This window comes from Furipterus horrens, unplaced genomic scaffold (assembly GCF_987537825.1).
Source record: "Furipterus horrens unplaced genomic scaffold, mFurHor1.1.pri manual_scaffold_5, whole genome shotgun sequence".
In the NCBI taxonomy this organism is placed as follows: Eukaryota; Metazoa; Chordata; class Mammalia; order Chiroptera; family Furipteridae; genus Furipterus; species Furipterus horrens.
The window spans coordinates 113,748,615-113,769,672 of NW_028327175.1; the positions used below are offsets into that span (position 1 = coordinate 113,748,615).

Here is a 21,058-nt window from a genome sequence, read left to right on the forward strand (position 1 = left end):
TTCCAGTATATAATTACAGACCTAAGACTTTGCTTCAGTTATTGAAGTGGTGGACAGAGTGCTTAGCAGCATAAGCTTGAAGTCAGAGTTCCTCGGTTCAAATCCCAGCACTGCTTTTTACTAGAAGTGCAACTTCAAATCAGTTATCTTACTGTGCTAGGTTTTATTTTTTTCAACCTATAAAATAGAAATGATTAAAAAAAAACTATAACAATACCTACTAAAGGGTTTTCATGTGAATGGGAATGAAATAATACATGGGTAGTAGTAAGTATGTTACATGCTCAAAGTCCTTGCTACTCAGATTGTGTGGTCCATGGGTTAACAACATCCTATCACTGGGAGTTCAGTAGGAATTCAGAATCTCAGGACCTAATCCATATTTGCTGAACTAGAATCTGCATTTTAACATGATCTCCTAGCATAATCCAACTTGAGAAACACTGCTAGAAATACATTTTTTTATATCATTCTAAAAAGCATTGTTGACCACAGACATTTTTTTCCATAAATTTTAACAACTTAGAGATAACATTTTGAGGGAAATAATTTTCCCACTTGTACCCTAAATCAGTGCATTCACATCTCACCTGGGTTCCACACACAGTTAAGAGTTACATCAAGTCACAAAGTGGAATATGAGCCACTTTAGTATTGTCTCAAATGCCTTAGACATGTTTGTTTACAAAATGTAAGAGTGTGCAAAATGCACCAATACTTAGTATGCCCTAGTTTTTTAGCAAGCAATTGGAGTTTAATTTTTTATAAGAAAGGAAAACATATGTAACCTAAATTAGAAAGCTCATATGAAGATAATAAGTTCTACCAATGTTTCCTAAAGATGTTTGTAGCCAAAAACAATAACTTAATAATGTTAGAGTTTCTTTAGATTTAAATAAATATTTTTAAGTTAGACATTTAGATGTGAAAAAAATTAATATGCCATTTTATAAGACACATATGTGCATGGGAACATATGTGTATGTACATACAAACTTTGAACTAATAATCAGCAAACTTTTAATTTCCTTCTTTCTATTAAACATTTAGTCATCAAGCAAATGTTTATTAAAGGCCATTATGTGCCAGGTGTTGCACTGTGTTAGCAATGGTGAGAATGATGCTGTATGAGACCCACTGTGAATGCTGTAGTATCTGGTATTGTAGCCATACACCTAGCTCCATGTGTGACACACAGCAGGCACTCAAAACACATCCATTGGCTAACTTAATAAATACCATATCAGCATATACCAATTACAATATATGACTGTTAACATGTTCGTTTTCTACTGAAAATGCAACCATCATAATTTCAAGACTGAACATAAGGACAAGAGAAAAGGAGCAACACCATGACTATTTTCATGGTACTCACTGGCCATTTTAAATACAGAGTAGTCACTTTGTTCCCTAAACCCTCCATTGCAAATTTAGAATGGTAAATTTACTAAGTTCACTGTTGGAGGCTAAATCTGTTCCCTTGTCATTTTATACCCAGCCCAACCAAAACTTGGAGATTTCTGTTGGCACCTGAATTTGAGATAATCTGACTTCATCATCATCATCGGCAGCCGTCCGTCTCGAGAGACGATGGCGTAGCTTCTTGAGAGTCTATCTGCACCGCCGAGAATGGCTGTGCAGTCCGACTAGGGAGTGACAATCCCTGCCGCACTTGTTACAGGTGAAGGCAGATGGCTGTTGTTGCTGACTTAACTTCTCAATATTTCATTCTTGATTCATTCATTCAAATATATCTTGCCAGCCAGGTCTGTGTCAGGCACCATCCTAGGTGCAGAAGAAATATTGCCACGAGTGGAAAAGATACAATCCCTGCTCTCACGGGCTTTGAATACTAGTGCAGGGAGACAGAGAAGAAACTAGGAAATAAACAATATCCTTTAGAGTGATCAAGTCCTTCCAAGCCTAGTCTTCCTTTACCAAAGTATACTGGATGTGATGCATTGGGGGTTATCTGCCACCAAGTCTTATGTCCCCAGATGAAGACTCTGCTATTCAGATGAGCCTATGCAGTATCTGAGAAGTTGCCTTTCTTCCTTAGGAGTAGCCTCAGATGATTTCAGACCATTCTCCAGTCCAGTGGTCAAATGAGAGAAACTCTAATATAAATTACATAACACCAAAGAGAGCTTTTCAGAGTTCATAAAGGGCTTCCTCAGGATACAATTGCTACCTCCCAGAACTCAAAAACATGCGTTTACATTACTTATAGTTATAATGTCAACTCTGAGAGTACCATATTCTAAATGTAGTCAATAGATTATGTCAAATCCCTACTACAACCATGAAAGACAGATGGTGTCATCTTCCATTTATTTAAGAGAAATGGAGGCAACCAGGAGTCATACCAAGGTTAGTCCTTTCAAAAGTTCTCATGCATCTAAGTCAAGGCTTCTGAACTTTCCTAAATTATTGACACAGGGGATGTGTCTTTAATGATGCATTGTAAGACACTAGGAGACTTGGCACTCAGAGTCTGTCAGAGAGGAAAGAAAAACAGTGGTGGAATTTAAACATGGGCACCATAACTTTGACATCAGTCAAACCCATCTTCTGAGACTCGGGATCTCTTGAATTTTTCTGAATGCTGCTTTGTAACATATTTCAGCACTTCCCCTGGAGAGAAGGCCATATGTGAACATTTATTATCAGTTCCAAGACAGTGTATAATTAATATTTTTATGCACTACATCCACCTGCCTTAATGTTTACTCTCACAATATTAGTTTGGTTTGAAATAAATAATGCTTCGCTAACTGTATGTTATCCCACTTTAAGACAAGAAGCCCCAATTTATTTATGTGACTGGTGATTTATCATTACATTCCTACTTCAGTTACATGTTTTGTTAATGGGCCATCAAATAAGGTGGTATTTGGTAAAACCTAATGCTCCAATGCAACTAGAGCTTTCAGAAAGAAGAGAGTGAAGGAGTGGAAACTGCCTAGAATCCAAGTCTCCTCTGATGTTGCTGACAGACTCTATTCTCCTTTCTTGAGCATGGAGACTGCAGAAATACAAAGATTGATGGGCTAGTACTGGAAACAGGACAAGCAGGGAGAAGATACCCGCCAAGGTGATGGTCATTTACATCCCTAAACACAAACCTCTCACCAGAAAGAAAAGTAGAAGCTATTATGCATTTCAGAATGTGTGAGAAAAAGAACAAAGACACATCTCTCATTGTGCATACCGTCAGCACTTGGCAATGCCCAAGAGGCGTTTTGGGGATGAAAACCTTTATTCATATATTGCAATGTGGGATTTCAGGGCTCTTGGATCCTGCAGGTTGGGAAATATACTGTCAGTCTAAAGGCTGTACTTATCTCTACCAAAACGAGTGGTCTCTATCCCCTTTACTCAACTCACATGCCCCTCAAATTCATACTCTCTGAAATAGCCTTAAACTTTCCATTCCATGATTCTTTCCATATTTCTAATATAATGCTTTTGTTATGGTGGCTTATGCAGAATTTAATTCCTACTTAATACATTTAGTATCTGGAATTCCAAGTTTGAAAATTAACAGTAACTCTCCTCACTCCAGTATCACTGCAACAGACCCTTCAATATTTTTAGCCATTATTTCTAGTTTCCTCTCCCTTGATTCCCTGTGGTAAGCACTGCAGTGAAACTACAGTGTTAAAATCAAAATTTCTGAGGTTTCCTTGCTTTTCTCAATGTGAGCCTACACAATTCTGAAACGTTCTTTTACACCCTTGCTTCTGTAAATTTCTCCCATGCCTAAGGGTTTTATGTGTCAAACAAGGGAATAACATAGATGCTAGCCATTTGGAAGTGTATTTGTTTTTTCCTCGTTTCACAAACTGCAGTTAGTAAGCCTTTAATAAGAAGAACAATGTGTTCACTGTGTACGCATACATAATGTGAAAGGGGTCTGGTGCTTCTAAAACAGCTCAGCATGAATACCACTTAACTGAATACCAGTGACTGATCAGGGAAAGTAATTTCCATTCCCACCAGAGCCTCCAAGGTCATGGGAATTCTTCTCCATGACTGAACAGTTGTTGAGTTTACAAGATGACCTCCCCACTTTTTGGAATCATGCTGGACTTGTCCTGGCTCAGGGAAAACATGAACAGCATACTAAAAGCTATAAAACACTGTTGTTGTGGTTTCTTCCTCAGGCATACATGGGGGAAATGGCATTAAATAGATGGAAGCATTTTCTCTATCTCTGTAGCACACCTGCTTGTAGTTCCTCAAGTCAGCATCTTCAATGTCCTGTTTCATCTAGGCAGGATAGTACATGAGAGGGCCGTCTTAGCCCAGTGACTTCCAAATACTGGCCGCTTGCCAGCAAGTATCATCGGTGCTTACGTTAGGTACAGGTGTGAAATCATTGAAACTTGATTTCTGAACTACCCTCAGAGCTGTCCTGATGGCAAAGGCCAAGAAATTGGGCAGGTCTGCCCCACCATTGCACCTGCTGGCATGAGCTCCTTTCAGTTCTAAAAGGGGCCCTCGTATGGGCTTCAGGCCAAGGTCAAAAACAGGCTTTTGTCCAAATATGACCTCAGAAGGAGGAGAAACTCTACAGCTGGGTTGAGAGACTCACAGACCTGTTTATTGGTCCAGGCCTCCAGAAAAGTCTGAGGAATTGAGCTATCCTGTGCACACTCATGAATAAGTTGCAGCCAGACTCAGTCCCCAAGATCTTTCCAACTTCATCAAGAACATCGTCAGCTACAACAGGAACTCTGTGACCAATGTGAAGCCAGTAAGCTGTTTGAGAATGGAAACATGGTGTAGGAGCAGGTGTCTTTTCTGGCTCTGGCAGGGAGGGCCAAGACAAAGGGGCTGCAGAGGCACGTGGACATGGGCATCAAGTACTCGGAGAAGCAAGAGTGTAATATTGATGACACCACAATGAAGGCAGGCCAGTGCATCTTTGGGGTCCATATGGGCACCAGTAAGTGTTCCAGCAAGGCAGGTATGATGGCATATGACACAAGAAGGCATATGTATGACCTCAAGAACGATCTCTTGGTGTTCACAGCCGCCGTCGCTCTCTAACGCCAGCGCCTCCTTCAGCTCACAGAGCTCCAGCCGAAGGAAAAGGGGGATAACTAAAGAGATCTCTCTACCATGGCTCGTAGAAAGCAGACTGCCCGCAAATCCACCGGTGGTAAAGCACCGAGGAAGCAACTGGCTACCAAAGCCGCTCGCAAGAGTGCGCCCTCTACTGGAGGGGTGAAGAAACCTCATCGTTACAGGCCTGGTACTGTGGCACTCCGTGAAATTAGACGTTATCAGAAGTCCACTGAACTTCTGATTCGCAAACTTCCCTTCCAGCGTCTGGTGCGAGAAATTGCTCAGGACTTCAAAACAGATCTGCACTTCCAGAGTGCAGCTATTGGTGCTTTGCAGGAGGCAAGTGAAGCCTATCTGGTTGGCCTTTTTGAAGACACCAACCTGTGTGCTATCCATGCCAAATGTGTAACAATTATGCCAAAAGACATCCAGCTAGCACGCCGCATACGTGGAGAACGTGCTTAAGAGTCCACTATGATGGGAAACATTTCATTCTTTAAAAAAAAAATTCTCTTCTTCCTGTTATTGGTAGTTCTGAACGTTAGATATTTTTTTTCCATGGGGTCAAAAGGTACCTAAGTATATGATTGCAAGTGGAAAATAGGGGACAGAAATCAGGTATTGGCAGTTTTTCCATTTTCATTTGTGTGTGAATTTTTTTAATATAAATGCAGGGACATAAAGCATTAATGCAAGTAAAGATGTTTCAGTGAACAAGTTTCAGCAGTTCAACTTTATAACAATATAAATAAACCTGTTAAATTTTCCTGGACAATGCCAGCATTTGGATTTTTTTAAAACAAGTAAATTTCTTATTGATGGCAAAAAAAAAAAAACAAAAAGAACGATCTCCTGTCACTCATGGACCACTCAACCACCAGCCTTCAAAGGAGAACCAACAAGTGTGCCAGCTAGGTGGGCATGATAGCTCCCAGGATCCAACAGCACATCTATGATGCCACGCTGGGGGATGACAAGTGTGACAACTTCTCCATGTTTCTATAGATGAGCTACACACAGGACACCAACCAGAGCGGCCAGGTCTTTGGCCTGAAGTGGCAGATATATGACCCTAAGTATTTCCCACAAGGCCCAGTGGCCAACAGGGCTCCAGGGTCTGCCAGTGACTGCCCATGCCCAGGGAAGGCCCTGAAGTACTCCCCATACTACCAAGAGGAGGCAGGCTACTGAGGCTCCCTTAGTGGGCTGTCTGCCCACATTATCACCCCATCTGGGATTTTGTTTGTGTGTGTGTGTGTTTTCATCTTGTTTTTCTGTGTGTTCATGTGCTTTCAAGTGAGGGTCTGTGAAAGCCAGATCCAGATGTGTATGGCGTGGGGGTCCCTTCCAGCGCACAACGGGGTAGCAAATTTCCCAACAGGCTTTGGGCCAAGCTGTAGGGGGAAGAAGAGATCTTTGCAGGGAGGAAAACTGACCCAGATGGCTTCCAGTTGCTTCTACCCCTCTTCCTTTTTCTCTGCTAAGTTTGTGGTTTTGTACCACAAATGTTTCATGCAGTTTAAAAAAAACAAAAGTAATTTTGGGGGGTGGGGGTCATAGAGGGGGATTCTGAGAAAGAAGCCCCCAGGGAGAGAACCAGGCCACAGCCCCCAGATATTTTAGACATTGCGAGGGGATGAATTTCTCCAGGACCTTCCCAGGAGCCCAGTGAGAAAACTGAGGCTCAGACAGGACAATGGAGTTCTGAGTGGTTGAGGAAAAGCCAAGCCTCCTTCCATTCTTGCCCCCTCTCCCTCAACAACTACTGCACAGAATCCCTGACCAGGAAGCTGTCCCTGGGACCAGCCCTACCCAGGAGCCTTGGGACCAAGAGATAATGTTAAATACCAACTGTGGAGCAAAGGCAATAAAAACTTCTTTTTAGGAAAGTAAGAGAGAGAGAGATATTGGGTGAATTAGTCATGTTCAGTGCCATTAGCAAAGTCAAAGAATGAAAAGAAATAAAATTTCAAGAGGAATTAGATTTTCTAGCTACAAAGTTGATAATATGAATAACGGGGTAAAATGATTACCACCCATCATTTGAGCACCCATGGCCTACATGTTATGTGAGTCTAATTAATAGCTCATGCTCTTCAGAGAATAACATTTAAAATAAGCACACATAAAGCTCTTTCCCTCCACCAATTCCAGTACCATTCATACCTCACATGGTCCAACACATAGAATTGCCTTTCTGCATTGTAGTCTTGTTCTTGGAAAACCTTCACTTTCTCTATCCCTCCAAACAAGAACAGCTTTGGGAACAAAGTTGGTTTAGCATTAGACAAACGAGGAGTAGACAATAAATTTAAAATGCCATTGTAGGAAATGTGGACATAACTCTGCCACTCACTGTCAAACCACAGTGCACTTACCAGAGATATGCAATTTCTAATTAAAGGATTTTTTAGTGAAGAAAGAAAAAGTGTGTGTATGTGTGTGCACACATGTGTGTGCATGTGTGTTCATTGTAGATCCTTCTGCAGTGTGTCACTGTGAATCTCTGTTATTCCTAGACTAATGACATGTAGAGACACTTGGGTCAACTGGTACAATACTTATGCAGTTAGTCATCCTTCCTGGTATTAAAATGTAGGTTCATTTTCTTCTTGCTCTTGATGCGGGGTGATACCTATGCATACCATCTGAAGTTCAGACAGTGCAACCAACCCCCCCAAATGAACCTCTGATTGTTAATGTTTTCACTCTAATTGTAGAGTCTGTTTGAGAAGAATGGGATAAACCAGAATCAACAGAAAACTTAATGTATTCTCTTCAGTATAAAATAGTTGTTAGGAGTAAGGATTTTAGTGTCAGCTAGATGTTGGATCAAATCCTGGCTTAGTCACTGCAACAGCGTGACAATGTACACAAACTTCTCAAACTCTTGGAGTGTGGATTCTCTAAACCGTGAATGGAGGGTACTTGTACCTACCTAACAAGTAAGTTGTAATGATGGACTAAATTAGACAATGCATGCAAAATGCTACTGAATTATTTGGCACATAGAACATGCTCAATAAATGAGTAGGTCTTGTTATTATGCAAAGTTCGCTCTCCATGGTTCTGAAGACTTTCAGGTTGGTAAGAGTCTGAAAGAATGCTTAACTATCCCTTAAGAGAAGGAACAGAGTGAAAGGAATGGACAAGGCCCCGAAGTCACACCAGATGCAAATTCACTGTTCAGAAAAAGAGACAGAAATTACCTTGTTAAAATTTCCCCTAAGTTTTTCACTTTTAGATTACATTACATCCATCTGTCTCTGGGATGAGGCATGCCGCTCTATGCACAATCTGGGACTTTTCCCAAGAATTAGTCAATAGTTGTGAATTTAGATGAAGATAGCTTCTCCTAAAATTAAAACTTAGAGGTGATACCTTTAACTCGGAACTTTTGCTTCTCAGCATATGTAGATAATATTCTTTCTCTACTCAGAAGCAGGTTTGCTTTGCCTGATGATAAATGCTTACTCATTTCTGTCCCTGTATGCCCAGGATGACCTAATTTTCTTCCACCATCTCTCCATTCAAGACAGGCAGGAGGCAGGATAGCTTGGTCAAACTGCCTGGGTTCAAACCCAGATCAATTCATAGAACAGCAATGAGATCTTGGGCAAGTTATTTAATCACTCTCATTTTCATGTTCCACAGATGCTTTCTATAATGACTCAGTGAGAAATATATATAAAGTATTGACACTATTATTGGTAGTCAGTGAACACTCAAGGGATTCAACTGCTACTATTTTGAATACTGTTATCACTATTAACACCACAGCTGCTATTCCTTACTCAATGCTGCCATATTTAATGGTGCAATGGCCCCACTTCATGTCTGTTTCTTTTACTGTGAATACTACCCTCTCTTCTCTGCTATAAGTTCTAAAACAAAACCCTTCAAGGCTCACACTCTTGGTGAAGCTCTTTCACCTCAACACATTCACGGTGGTTCTCTCAATCACCTGTTTACTAACATGACATATTATTTATTAACTTTATATTAACTGATTTTTTTTTTAGAGAAAGAAAGTGAAGAGAGAGAGAGAGAGAGACATTGATTTGTTGTTCCACTTATTGATGTATTCATTGGTTGATTCTTGTATGTGCCCTGACCAGAGATCAAATCTGCAATCTTGCTGTATCAGGATGATGCTCTAACCAACTGAGCTACCTGACCAGGGCTCATGACATATTATTTAAAAGCATGGGCTCTGGAGTCATTTTGCAATCTTCTAGCTCTACCACTCCCATGCTGAATGACATTGGCCATTGTAATAACCTCTCTGAGATTTACTTTCCTTATCTGTAGAATGGGATCATAATAGTGCCCATTTCATGAAGTTATGGTGATAATTCAGTTGGAAAATACATATAATATGCCTGCCCCAGCATCTGGCAGAGTTATCATCTCTGAAGGTTAGCTGCTCAATATGAATGTAATTTATATCTCATTACATTTCCCACCATATGCTCAATAGATGTTAGCCCACTGCCCTCTTGTCTTGTTGTATATCAATGAGTTATCAACATGCAGATCTGCTTAGAAATGTTAGACTGAGCACCCTCCTCGACGGCCATATTTGTCAAAAAAATTAAGGAAGAAAAATAGCCACTTACTTTACATATAAAGGTTTAGGCATGTGGGCTTGTTCCTGGGATTCATAAGCCACTACACCTTTAATGTAGTCAAAGCCCTTCAATGTGCCTGGGTTAGCTTTTTACAGAGATGGACACACAGACCACTGTTTCCAACCCTAATTTTCTCCTGCCATGAATTTTAATTATATAATTACCCTAACTTAATTACTTCTGCCGATACCCCTGCTCATGGGGCCAAATAATGTCACAACCACCTTCTTGTTTACACCACCTAAGGGCCTGTGCATTTGTGTCCTCCTTTAGATGCTGTAGGGATGAGCTATGCAAATTCAATGCCTTTAATCTCTCCTCATAAATCAAACCGTCCCTTCCCTTAATCTGTTTCCCTCTCTATCACCAATCTTTCTCCAATCTGTCTCCATCTTTCTCCTACTGAAAGTACTAGAAAGAAAGAAATGCTCCAGGCTAGGGGTGGGTGAGCTGATGGATACAAAAGAACAATAAAAGGAGAGGAAAGTGAAGAGAGAGAGCTGAGGGGCAGCCCTAGAAGATGTGAGAAAGGAGGCTGGAGAGAAGCTGCTGTCTCTACAGCCAGGAAACTTGCTGGTCTGTCAGGCCAGGGAACAGGGAGGCCGTCTGCAGCATCACCATCACCACACTGAAACCTTACCTCTCTGGTCATATTTTTATTCTGAGTTTTCCCAACAGCTCTATTTAAGGATTCATTTTAGTCTCCTCTACCACTCCCCAAAAAGAAATTAGCCTGTCTTTTACAAGTTTAATCTCATTTTCATCTCTTTTGTCCTTCATATTTCTAGCCTGTTTAGGGTAGGTTTGTATAATGTTCTCAGTCCACACTCCTGTTTGCAACACCTTCCAATTTAAAACTGTCTGCAAATTTCATTAGCATGCAATTTACTTTCTCTTCCAGATTATTAAAAAAAAAAATAGCCTCACCTAGACCAAGCTATTATGAATCTTGCTTCCATTCTCCTCAGATCCCAGCCAAGTGGGAACACTACCATTTATCATTATCTTTTGTTTATAATCTTTCAGCCAGGTTTCATCTGAGCCAGTTAGAACTAATCTTAATGGCAGAAGAAAATTCAGATAAATAAAACTGAACCCTGACATCCGAAGCCTCACTCAAGATCAGAAATACAGCCTGGTTCATGGTCAGTATTTTGTTTACGTACTACTTCTCCTACTACACAATAATCTCCCATACAGCCACTCTCAGAGTTCTTTCCTTAAGGCCAATATGGAGTCAGATTGATAATGAGAATTTCACAAGTACATCAAAGAAATTGAATCTATCAGTCCTAGTTGTTTAAAGCTTCCATGGAATCTTCATTCCCTACAGTATTTTCAGACTCCAACAGGACAGGGTCACTTTTCTGTGGAGAAAGCTCTCTTCAAAATGTTAAAGACTTATTTATTTGACTTCTGATGCTCAGAAACCCATGGTCTTCACAAAGTGGAATTGGTTTTTCCCACCAGCCTCGGCACTTGACATGTGTTAGTTAATGAAGTTCTCTTTAGGGCTTTAATGAGGATAAAACAGCTACGTCTTAGCTAGTTGCCAGATACGGAGATTGATAACAAGACTAATCCTAATATAATTCCTTTAATAAAGGCTAAAATCCACTCAAGTACCTCAATACATCAAGATGTAAATGCTTTATAATATCCATAAACATTCTCAGAACCTAATAGAGTTAATTCCACTAAGATTGAAACAAGTGAGAGGTGGTGCAAAAATCAATTTGGCTTCACCTCCAATGATTTATCATCACTAGTCAAGGATCAATTAATTTTTCACCAACAAAATGTCTAATGAAATTTTAGACCAAAGAAATGCCAAATAAAACACCAATTTTGATTCAGACTCACAAAATGGGTTAGACATATTTTAACCTTCACAATGATGAAGCAAATCTAAATGAATATTACCAATAATTTAAAATTTAATATCAAGAATAGTTTGTTGAACTTTGAATACAAACCAAAATAAGTCTACCTGCTCTCTTCTAAGCTATTTGTAAGTTTCTCCTAATTCTCTATATTTTAGATTAAAGATAAAGGATTATGAGGAGAAAAAAGGACACGGTGTGACTTTTTACATTCTAAAAATAAAAGAAAATCTTTGTAAAGACTCAAGACAGCAAGAAAAAGCACAAAAGAGAATTCATGGATAACGACGAAATGTCATCCTTTCACTTTTGGGCCCCATTTAGATTCACCAACCCTGAAACTAAAATGCAATTTATTAAGATATGAAGTGATGCATAGATTTATGCTTTATACAGTCAAGTTAAACTGCTTGGGCTGTGCCTCCATTTTTTGCTGAGACTCACAATTTCCCTTGTTTGCGGGGGGGAGAGCACAGAGAAACCTTGCAGTGCAAGGAAAGGATTTTAAGGTGAACAATTACTTCCTGGCACTGGGGCAGGAAATTGTCTACAGCGACTCATCCCTGCAAAGGGGTGATATGGTCACAAAATATATGCCAACAAATTTACTCTTCCTCTTTATGGCTTTCCATAAAGTCCCTTCATGCACAATGGCAAAAACGACATCCCATTTATACAGCATAAAAATTAAGTGACTAATGGGCTATGTCCAATGAACTCCTGCCCACTTACAAAGTAAGAGAACTTCAAATTTTAATTCGTTCAGCTCAAGGAGGCAATGGAACATTGTCACCTACCCAATGATTACTTGAAATTAAATTTCTGGCCAAGTAAAAGTGACCGTGAAAGACAGTGTCATGAGGGTAACTGTATTTCTTTGAGGGCTTTACAACACCATGACTCAATCCGTGCAAATCAGAAGTTTCTAACATAACTTTGATCAGGGTCTTTTACATCTCTATCACATGTCTGGAATCACCACCCCTCTTTCCTACACACCACAATAAAGGATATGAGATACAAGAAGTCATACTCAGCATTCAGAGTCCAAAGAGTCAGCATGTCTTTCCAGAACTACATAATAATTGATGCTTTGATTATATAATGTATGGGTCATTGCAAAATATGAATTATTTTCTCAATCACTGACAGTTGAGCTACATGTAGCAAAGTTCTATTGAGATCAGATTATTTTGGTTTTAAAAAGTGACAACCCTATGCCCTGGCTGTGTGGCCCCGTTGTGGGAGCATCATCCCATACACCAAAAGGTTATGGGTTCAATTCCTGGTCAGGGGTCATACCTAGGTAACAGGTTTGATCACCAGTCAGGGAGCATACCGGAGGCAACCAATCAATATTTCTCTCTCACATTGATGTTTCTCTCACACTCTCTCTCCCTAAGAATCAATAAGCATATCCTTGAGTGAGAATTGAAAAAAAAATTACAACTCTTGCCCTGGTCTGTTTCCCAATCCTTCTAGAAAAAATAAAGTTCATTAAAAAAAAAATTGAACAAATGGTTATTGAACACTTGTTACATGTCAAGTGCTGTTCTAAGAACTAAAGATAAAGCATAAAATAAGATGAGAATGGCCCTTATCTTCATGGAGTCTCCATTCCAATAAGGAACAGGGATAATAAGTAAATAAAGGAAATAATTACAGATTGTATTAAGTGTTAGAAAAAAAGATGGCAAGAATGCTCTGATGAGCAATAACAGACAGAATGGTACTACTTGGAAACAATGTGACATATCTAAATAACCAATTAATGCATGGAATAAGTTTAAATCCAGCCTTAAAAAAGGATACTCAGTCATCTGACACATTTTGCATGATTAGCACATTCCCAAAACTGAGAGGATATAGGAGAGCCTATTGTGAGATATTTCACACATTTCACATGTTTATCTAATGAGATTCCCACCATGGTCCTAAAAACTATAATATAATCACTCTTTTCTTTCTAATTCATCTCCACTTATCTTTTTCTTCAGTGCACATGAAAAGGTATTCATTTAATGAGAGGTAAAGTTTTATATGCTCCACCAGTGAGAAATACTATATGCAAAATTAAAATAAACTACAGAATTATAATAATCCAAAGTGTGTGGCACCAGCATTAATACATAAGTAGAATAGAATACATTGAAACTCATCCTAATATATTTGATAATTTAGGATATAATAAAGTTACCAACACAAACACCTTGGGTAAAGAAGAAAAAAAAAGATATCCTTTAGAGCAACAGTGGAAAAATTGGGACAACTGTAATTGAACAACAATTTTTTTTAAGATTTTTTTTTTTAGTAAATGGTGCTGAAATGATTGTTAAAATATTTGTTGAATATTATTAATTTGCTCCTTCTATATTTCAGTGTCAATTACCCTTACTGTACTAATTTTCACAAAAGTGTTTGTATTTCTTGCTCGTATTTTCTATGCCAGTTATGTCCCCTTAATTATTGTACATGACTCAAAGGCAGGTTTTTATTTGTATTATAAGAACAGTAATACTGTACTATAATATAGTAAATAATATAGTACCATCATGAGTGTACAATGGAAAAAAAAAAAACGAACTTTAGAATCATTGTACCAGATCTGAGTCTCAAGTCTGTCATGTAGAGCATGTTTGAACATATCACTTAATCTTTTTTCCATTTCAATGTCCTCATATGCAAAAGGAAATTAAAGGTGTTAATAATTCCTATACCCTCAGGTAGTTTTGAGATTCAAATAAGATAAAATGCATGACAAAATTGGAATAGAAATAAGGCCCTGTATAAGTATCAGCAATCATTATTCCTGTAAGTGTTCAATAAACGTTTTTTGGCTGAACAGTGTTAATTTGCAACCCTGAAGTTTGACTGAAGTGATCCTATGGATGTCAGTATGTGGACACAGTGGGTTGTGTTCCAATGAAATAAGTGCTCAGGTAGTATCACTGTCACTGCAGTGGCCTGAGCAGGGCACTCTGGGGTGGTAAGTCTGGTTAGTTCCATCCCCCCCACCCCCTAAACAAGAGGGATATAACTAACACCTCTAGTCTAAGAGCTTTTACAATACAGGGTCTCAAAACATTTTAATCTATCTCTCTGCTATGCTGTCCTGACTCTATGGATTGTTCTTTCTCATTACTCATGGATTAATGTAAATGTCACCTCTTCCAAAAGGCTTTCTCTGAATATCCTTTCTAGTTAATTCGAGTTGTCCTCCATCTGCTCATTCCTTTCACAATGCTCATCCTTTTTTATTAACTTGATAAATGTTCATTTTTAGTTAAGCATTTTATTTTGAGGTAATTGTAGATTCACATGCAGTTGTAAAAAGTAATACAGAGAGATCCTGTGTGCCCTTTACCTGCTTTCCTCCCAAGGAGGTGAGTTACAAAACAATAGCACAATGTCAGGATTTTGTAGTATAGTAATATTAGCACCATCAGGACAAAGAGTATTTCCAGTGATACAAGGATTCCTCATGCCACCCTTTCTTTTTCCCCCTTTTATTGAATTTATTAGGGGGACACTGGTCAACAAAATTATACAGGTTTCAGGTGCTCAACTTGACAATATTTCTTCTGTATTGTGTGTGCACCACCCCAAGTCAAGTCTCCTCTTATCACCATTTATGCTCCCTATACCCTCCTCCACACCCCTGCACTCCTTCCTCCCCCCAGCAATCATCACACATGTCTATGAATTTTTTCTCTTTTTTTCCTTTGTGTTCAATCCCTCCACACCCCACAACAGCTGTCAGCCTGTTCTCTATATCTATGTCTGTCTCTATTTTGCTTGTTAGTTCATTTTGTTCATTAGATTCCACATATGAAGGAAATATGTGGTATTTGTTCTTCTCTGACTGGCTTATTTCACTTAGCTTAATGTTCTCCAGGTCTATCCATATTTATCATTACAACTGCTTCCCTCCCTCTTCCATTTAATCCTTGGTAATGAATAATCTGTTCTCCATTTCTATAATTCTTAAATTTCAAAATTTTAATATAAATTGCATCACACATTATGTATCTTTTGGGATTGGATTTTTTTTTTATTCAGCTTAATTTTCTGGAGATGTATCCAGGTTGTTGCATGTATAAATAGTTCATTAGTTTTTATTGCTGAGTAGTATTTTATGGTATGGATATATGGCTTGTGTAAATATTCAGTCATTGAAACATATCTGGTTTCAAGTTTCTGGCTATTTTGAAAACAGCTGCTATAAACATTCATGTACAGGCTTTTGGTGGACATGAATTTTAATTTCTCTGGGAAACATGCCTAGAAGGATAATCACTAGGTTATATGACAGTGGCATGTTTAGTCTTTAAAGAAACTAAAATGATTTCCCAAAGTGTATACCATTTTGCAATGTGTGAGTAATTCAATTTCTCCACATTCTTGACAGTTTTAGTGTTCACTATTTTTTATTTCATCTATTCTGATAGGACCATGCTGATATCATATTATAGTTTTAATCTGTATTTCCTTAATGGTAAATGATGTTGAAAATCTTTTAATGTGCTTACTTAACATCTACATCTTCTCTTCAGTAAAATGTCTCTTCATGTCTTGGTTCACTTTCTGATTGGATTACTTGACATTTTCTTGAGTTTTGTGAGTTCATTATACATTCTAGAACTGGTCCTTAGCAGAAGTTTTCTCCAAGTGTATAGTTTGTCTTCTCCTCATCTTAAAAGGGTGTTTTGCCAAGGAAAAAAGAAGAATATTTTAATATTGAAGTAGTTTATTTTCTTTCTTTGATGGATTGTCTTTTGGTATCAATTCTAAGAACTCTTTGACTAGCTTAAAATCGCAAATATTTTCTCCTATTTTTTCTAAAAGTTGTATAGTTATATGTTTTTCATTCAAGTTCAGAATCCATTTTGAATAAATTTCTGTATGAGATGTGAAATTTGGGTTAAGTTGTCCAATTGCAGTCTGAATTGTTCTAAGAATATCATTATGCTGGAAGACTATCATTCCTCAATTGAATTTTTTTGCCTTTGTCAAAAATCAGTTGGGTATATTTATGAAGAACTATTTCTGAGTCCTATATTTTGTTTTATTGACCTGTGAGTCTAAACTTTCACCAATAGCACATTGTTGATTGCTGTAGCTAAATAAATAAGTCTTGAAACCAGATAGACTCATTCTCCCACTTTATACTTATTCAGCTCCTTCAATTTCATTGCCTTTCCATATACATTTGAGAATAATCTTACCTATCTCTACAAAAATTCTTACTGGGATTTGATAAGAATAACATTAAACCTGTTTGTCAACTTGGAAAAAAAAATGTCATCTTTACTCTGTTGAGTCTTCCAATACATGAACATAAAAAGTTCCTCTTTGACTTTTTAAAAAGATTTAATTTATTTTTTAGAGAGAGGGGAAGGGAAGGAGAAAGAGGCAGAGAAAAACATCAATGTATGGTTGCCTCTTGTGCACCTCCAAATGGGGAGCTTGCCTGCAACCCAGGCATGTGCCCTGACTGGAAATCAAACAAGCTACCCTTTGGCTTGTAGGCAAGTGCTCAATCCACTGAGTGACATCAGCCAGGGCTCCTCTTTGATTTAAAAATACATATATATTGTCAGCATTTTGTAACTCTCACCATAAAAGTTGTACACATTTTGTAAATTTTTAGTTAAGTACTTCTTGAGACTTTTTTAAAGTATATTTTATTGATTATGCTGTTACAGTTGCCCTTATTTCTTTTCCCTTTGCTCCCTTATGCCCAGTACCTCCATACCATCCAGCAATCCCACCCCCCTTAGTTCATGTTCAATGGTCATGCATGCCAAGTTCTTTGGCTTCACCCTTTCCTATATTATTCTTAACTTCCCCCTGTCTATTTTGTACCTGCCAATTATGCTTCTTAATCCCTGCACCATTTCCCCATTTCTCCCCTTCTCCCTCCCAGCTGATAACCAACCAAATAATCCCCATACCTATAATTCTATTCCTATCTAGTTGCTTGCTTAGTTTGTTTTTATTTTTATTTTTTTAGATTCTGTTGTTGATAGCTGTGAGATTGTTTTCATTTCAACGCTCATAGTTTTGGTCTTCTTCTTTTCCTTAAATAATTCTCTTTAACATTGCTTATAATAATGACTTAGTGATGATGAACTCCTTTAGCTTCACCTTGTCTGGGAAGCACTTTATCTTCCCTTCCATTTTAAATGATAGCTTTGCTGGATAGAGTAATCTTGGTTCTAGGTCCTTGCTTTTCATCACTTTGAATACTTCTTGCCAGTTCCTTCTTGTCTGCAAAGTTTCTTTTGAAAAATCAGCTGATAGTCTTACAGGAACCCCTTTGTAGGTTCCTATAAGACTTGCTGCTTTTAAGATTCTCTCTTTATCCTGAACCTTTGGCATTTTAATGATGATGTGTCTTGGTGTTGTCCTCTTTGGGTCTAGCTTGTTTGGGATTCTCTGTGCTTCCTGGACTTGTATGTCTATTTCCTTCATCAAATTTGGGAAGTTTTCCTTCATTATTTTTTCATATAAGTTTTCAATTTCTTGCCCTTCCCCTTCTCCTTCTGGCACCCCTATGATTTGGATGTTGGTACGTTTCAAGTTGTCCCAGAGGTTCCTAAGCCTCTTCTTATTTTTTTTCAATTCTTGTTTCATATTCTATACTGGTTGACTGTTTATTTCTTCCTTATGTTCCATATCATTGTTTTGAACCCCATTTTCCTTCCCTTCACCACTGGTTTCATGTGGATTTTCCTTTGTTTCATTTAGCCTAGGCTTCACTTCTTCCCTTCTGTGTTTGCCATACTCAAGCATATCTGTCAAGTCTGTGAGCATCTTTATCACCAGTGTTTTGAACTCTGTGTCTGTTCAGTTTGCTATCTCCTTGTCACTTAGTTCTCCCACTGGAACCTTGATCTGTTTCCTCTTTTAGGCCATATTTCTCTGTCTCCTCAACTTGACAGGCTCCTGTGTTTTCCACTGTATCTTAGGTAGAGTTGTTGCACCTGTTATACTATAAGGGGCGGAGCCTTAGGTATTTGTCAGTATGGGGCAACCCGTTACACTATGTTGTGGCACTGTATGTGTGGTAGCAAACTGAGAGGGAACAATGGCACTTTCTCAACACTTGCCCCTTTTCTAGGCACTTCTCTCACTAACCATATGGGACTGGCACCTCTCTAGCTGTTACCCTGGTTGTGGTTCTCAGAGTGAGGGCGGGGGATTTCAGATGTTCTAGGACTGTAGGGGCCCTTTAAACAAACAGACTCTGCTGATTTTCACAGTCAGAAGCAATGAGGCTTTATTTTCCGCAGCGCTGGAGCCATGAGCCATGTGGCCTGGTGTGGTGCTGGGAGCGCTCCCCAGTTGTCCCTCCCTACTTTTTTAAAGGTGTGACTGAGGTTTTTGCTGGCCAGCCACAGCTGCTGCCACTGCTGCCACCACACTGTGTCCTCTCTGCCCCAGCTCCACCCCTCCTACCTGTCTGGATGAGTATTTCTTCTTCATATCTTTGTTGGACTTCTGTGCAGCTCAATTTTCTAGAACTTCTGGTTGTTTCCAGTTTTGAGGTAGTTGTATCCCTTCTTAGTTGTGGAGGGAGACACAGCATGTCTGTCTATGCCTCCATCTTGCCTGGAAGTCTTGAGTCATTTTTAATGGTATTGTATTTTTTATTTCCAAGTCCATAGGTTAACTAAATGATTTTTTTTGTAGATGTTCTTTATCAAATTGAGTAGGATCCCCTCTATGTCTTTTTTGAATAATTTATTTTTTGTCATGAATAGGCATTAAGTTTTATCAAACATATTTTTACATTCATTTATATGATCAAATAATTTCCTTCTTCAGCCTGTTAATAAGGTTGATTACATTGATTTAATTATGTATATTAAATCAGTCTTATATCCAGGAATAAATCCCACTTGGTAAAGGTGTATAATTCTTTTTATATATTACTAAATTCTACTTTCTAATATTTTGATATAGACAAAAAATACATTTTTATCTATAGTCATTAGCAATATCAATCTAGTTTTTGTGTGTGTGTGTGTTTGTGTGTGTGTGTGTGTGTGTGTGTGTGTGTGTGTGTGTGTGTTGGTTTTATATGGTTTTGGAAGCAGAGTACTAGCTTCCTAGCATCACTAGAAAGTGTTCCCTTCTGTTTTTTGGAAAAGATTACATATAATTACTGTTAATTCTTCTTCAAACATTTGGGAGAATTCTCTCATGAACACTTCTGGGCCTGGAGATTTCTTTGTGGGGGTCAAATGATAAATTTGATTTCCTTCATAGTCGCAAGGACATTCAAATGATCTATTTCATATTAAGAAATTATGGCAGTTTATGTTTTACAAGAAAGAGGTCATTAAGGCAAGTTGTCAAATGTATGTGTGGAGAGTTGTTATTACCCTTCTGACATTAGCAAGGTCTGTAGTAATGCTCTCTGTTCACTCTTAATATTGACGATTTTCTCCTCTCTTTTCTTTGTCAATTTTTCTAGAGCTTTGTTAATTTTATTGATCTTTTACAAAGAGTTGGCTCTTCCTTTCATTGATTTTTCTCTGTTATCTTACTGGTTTCAATTTAATTGATTTCTTCTATCTTTATTGCTTTCTTATTTGCTGTGGCTTGATTTTGCTATTCTTTTCCTAGATTTTTAAAACAGGAGCTTACACTGTTCATTTGAGGCTCAACTTCCTGTCTAATATATTCATTTATTCTGATAGAACTGTGCTGATATAATATTGCATTTATAGTTGTTATAAATTTCACTCTCAGCACTACTTTAGCTATGTCACACAAGTTTTCATGTTGTATTTTTTTTCCATGTTGTATTTTTTATTTTTATTTGGCTCAATGTAATTATTTGCCTCAAGATTTCTTATTAACCATGGAATTTTTAGAAGTGTGTTGTTTAATTTCCAAATGTTTGGAGATTTTCCCGTTATTTCTCTGTTATTGGTTTTTAGATTGACTCCACTGTGATCAAAGAACACATTCTATATGATTTTGATTATTTTTAATTTGTCGAGGTTTGTTTTATTTTATGATCTGCCTTGTTATATGTTGATGGACATTTCAACAGAGCACATAGTCTGCTGTTGGTGGGTGGAGTAGTCTACAATATTGAGTAGATACTGTTAATTGATTGTTGTTGAGTTCTTTTATATCCTTTATTTTTAGTATAGTTTTTCTATTAATTGCTAGAAGATTGGTGTCTACATCCTCAACTTTGTCAATTTTCCTTTCTTGCCTTGTAGTTCTATATATATATATTTGGCTTCACATATTTTGCAGCTTTGTTGTTTAATGCATGCACATTTAGGATTGCAATATTCCTTATTGGACTGATACCTTTTATATTTTATATTATATTGGTTATATTCATAATGTTCAGTTTCTCTTTCTCTCTGGTAATTTTCTTTGCTCTTAAGTCCACTTTATCTAATACTAATATAACTACTCCTATTTTCTTTTTATTTCCAT

The 21,058-nt window shown here is 38.0% G+C and overlaps 1 protein-coding gene and 1 pseudogene across 1 annotated transcript; both read left to right on the plus strand.

Annotated features, from left to right (window-relative positions):
* Window positions 1–4,476: 4,476 nt before the first annotated feature.
* On the plus strand, window positions 4,477–6,267 carry LOC150009306 (calponin-2-like; annotated as a pseudogene).
* Window positions 5,045–5,564, plus strand: LOC150009307 (histone H3.3A-like). Its single transcript, XM_090279158.1, has one exon. It carries the CDS (start codon window positions 5,131–5,133, stop codon window positions 5,539–5,541), a length of 411 nt encoding a protein of 136 aa, XP_090135284.1. The 5' UTR covers window positions 5,045–5,130; the 3' UTR covers window positions 5,542–5,564.
* Window positions 6,268–21,058: the final 14,791 nt, after the last annotated feature.

Excerpts from the sequence above, each read along its gene's own strand:
- LOC150009307 (XM_090279158.1), top strand. The coding sequence starts at position 5,131 with ATGGCTCGTAGAAAGCAGACTGCCCGCAAATCCACCGGTGGTAAAGCA.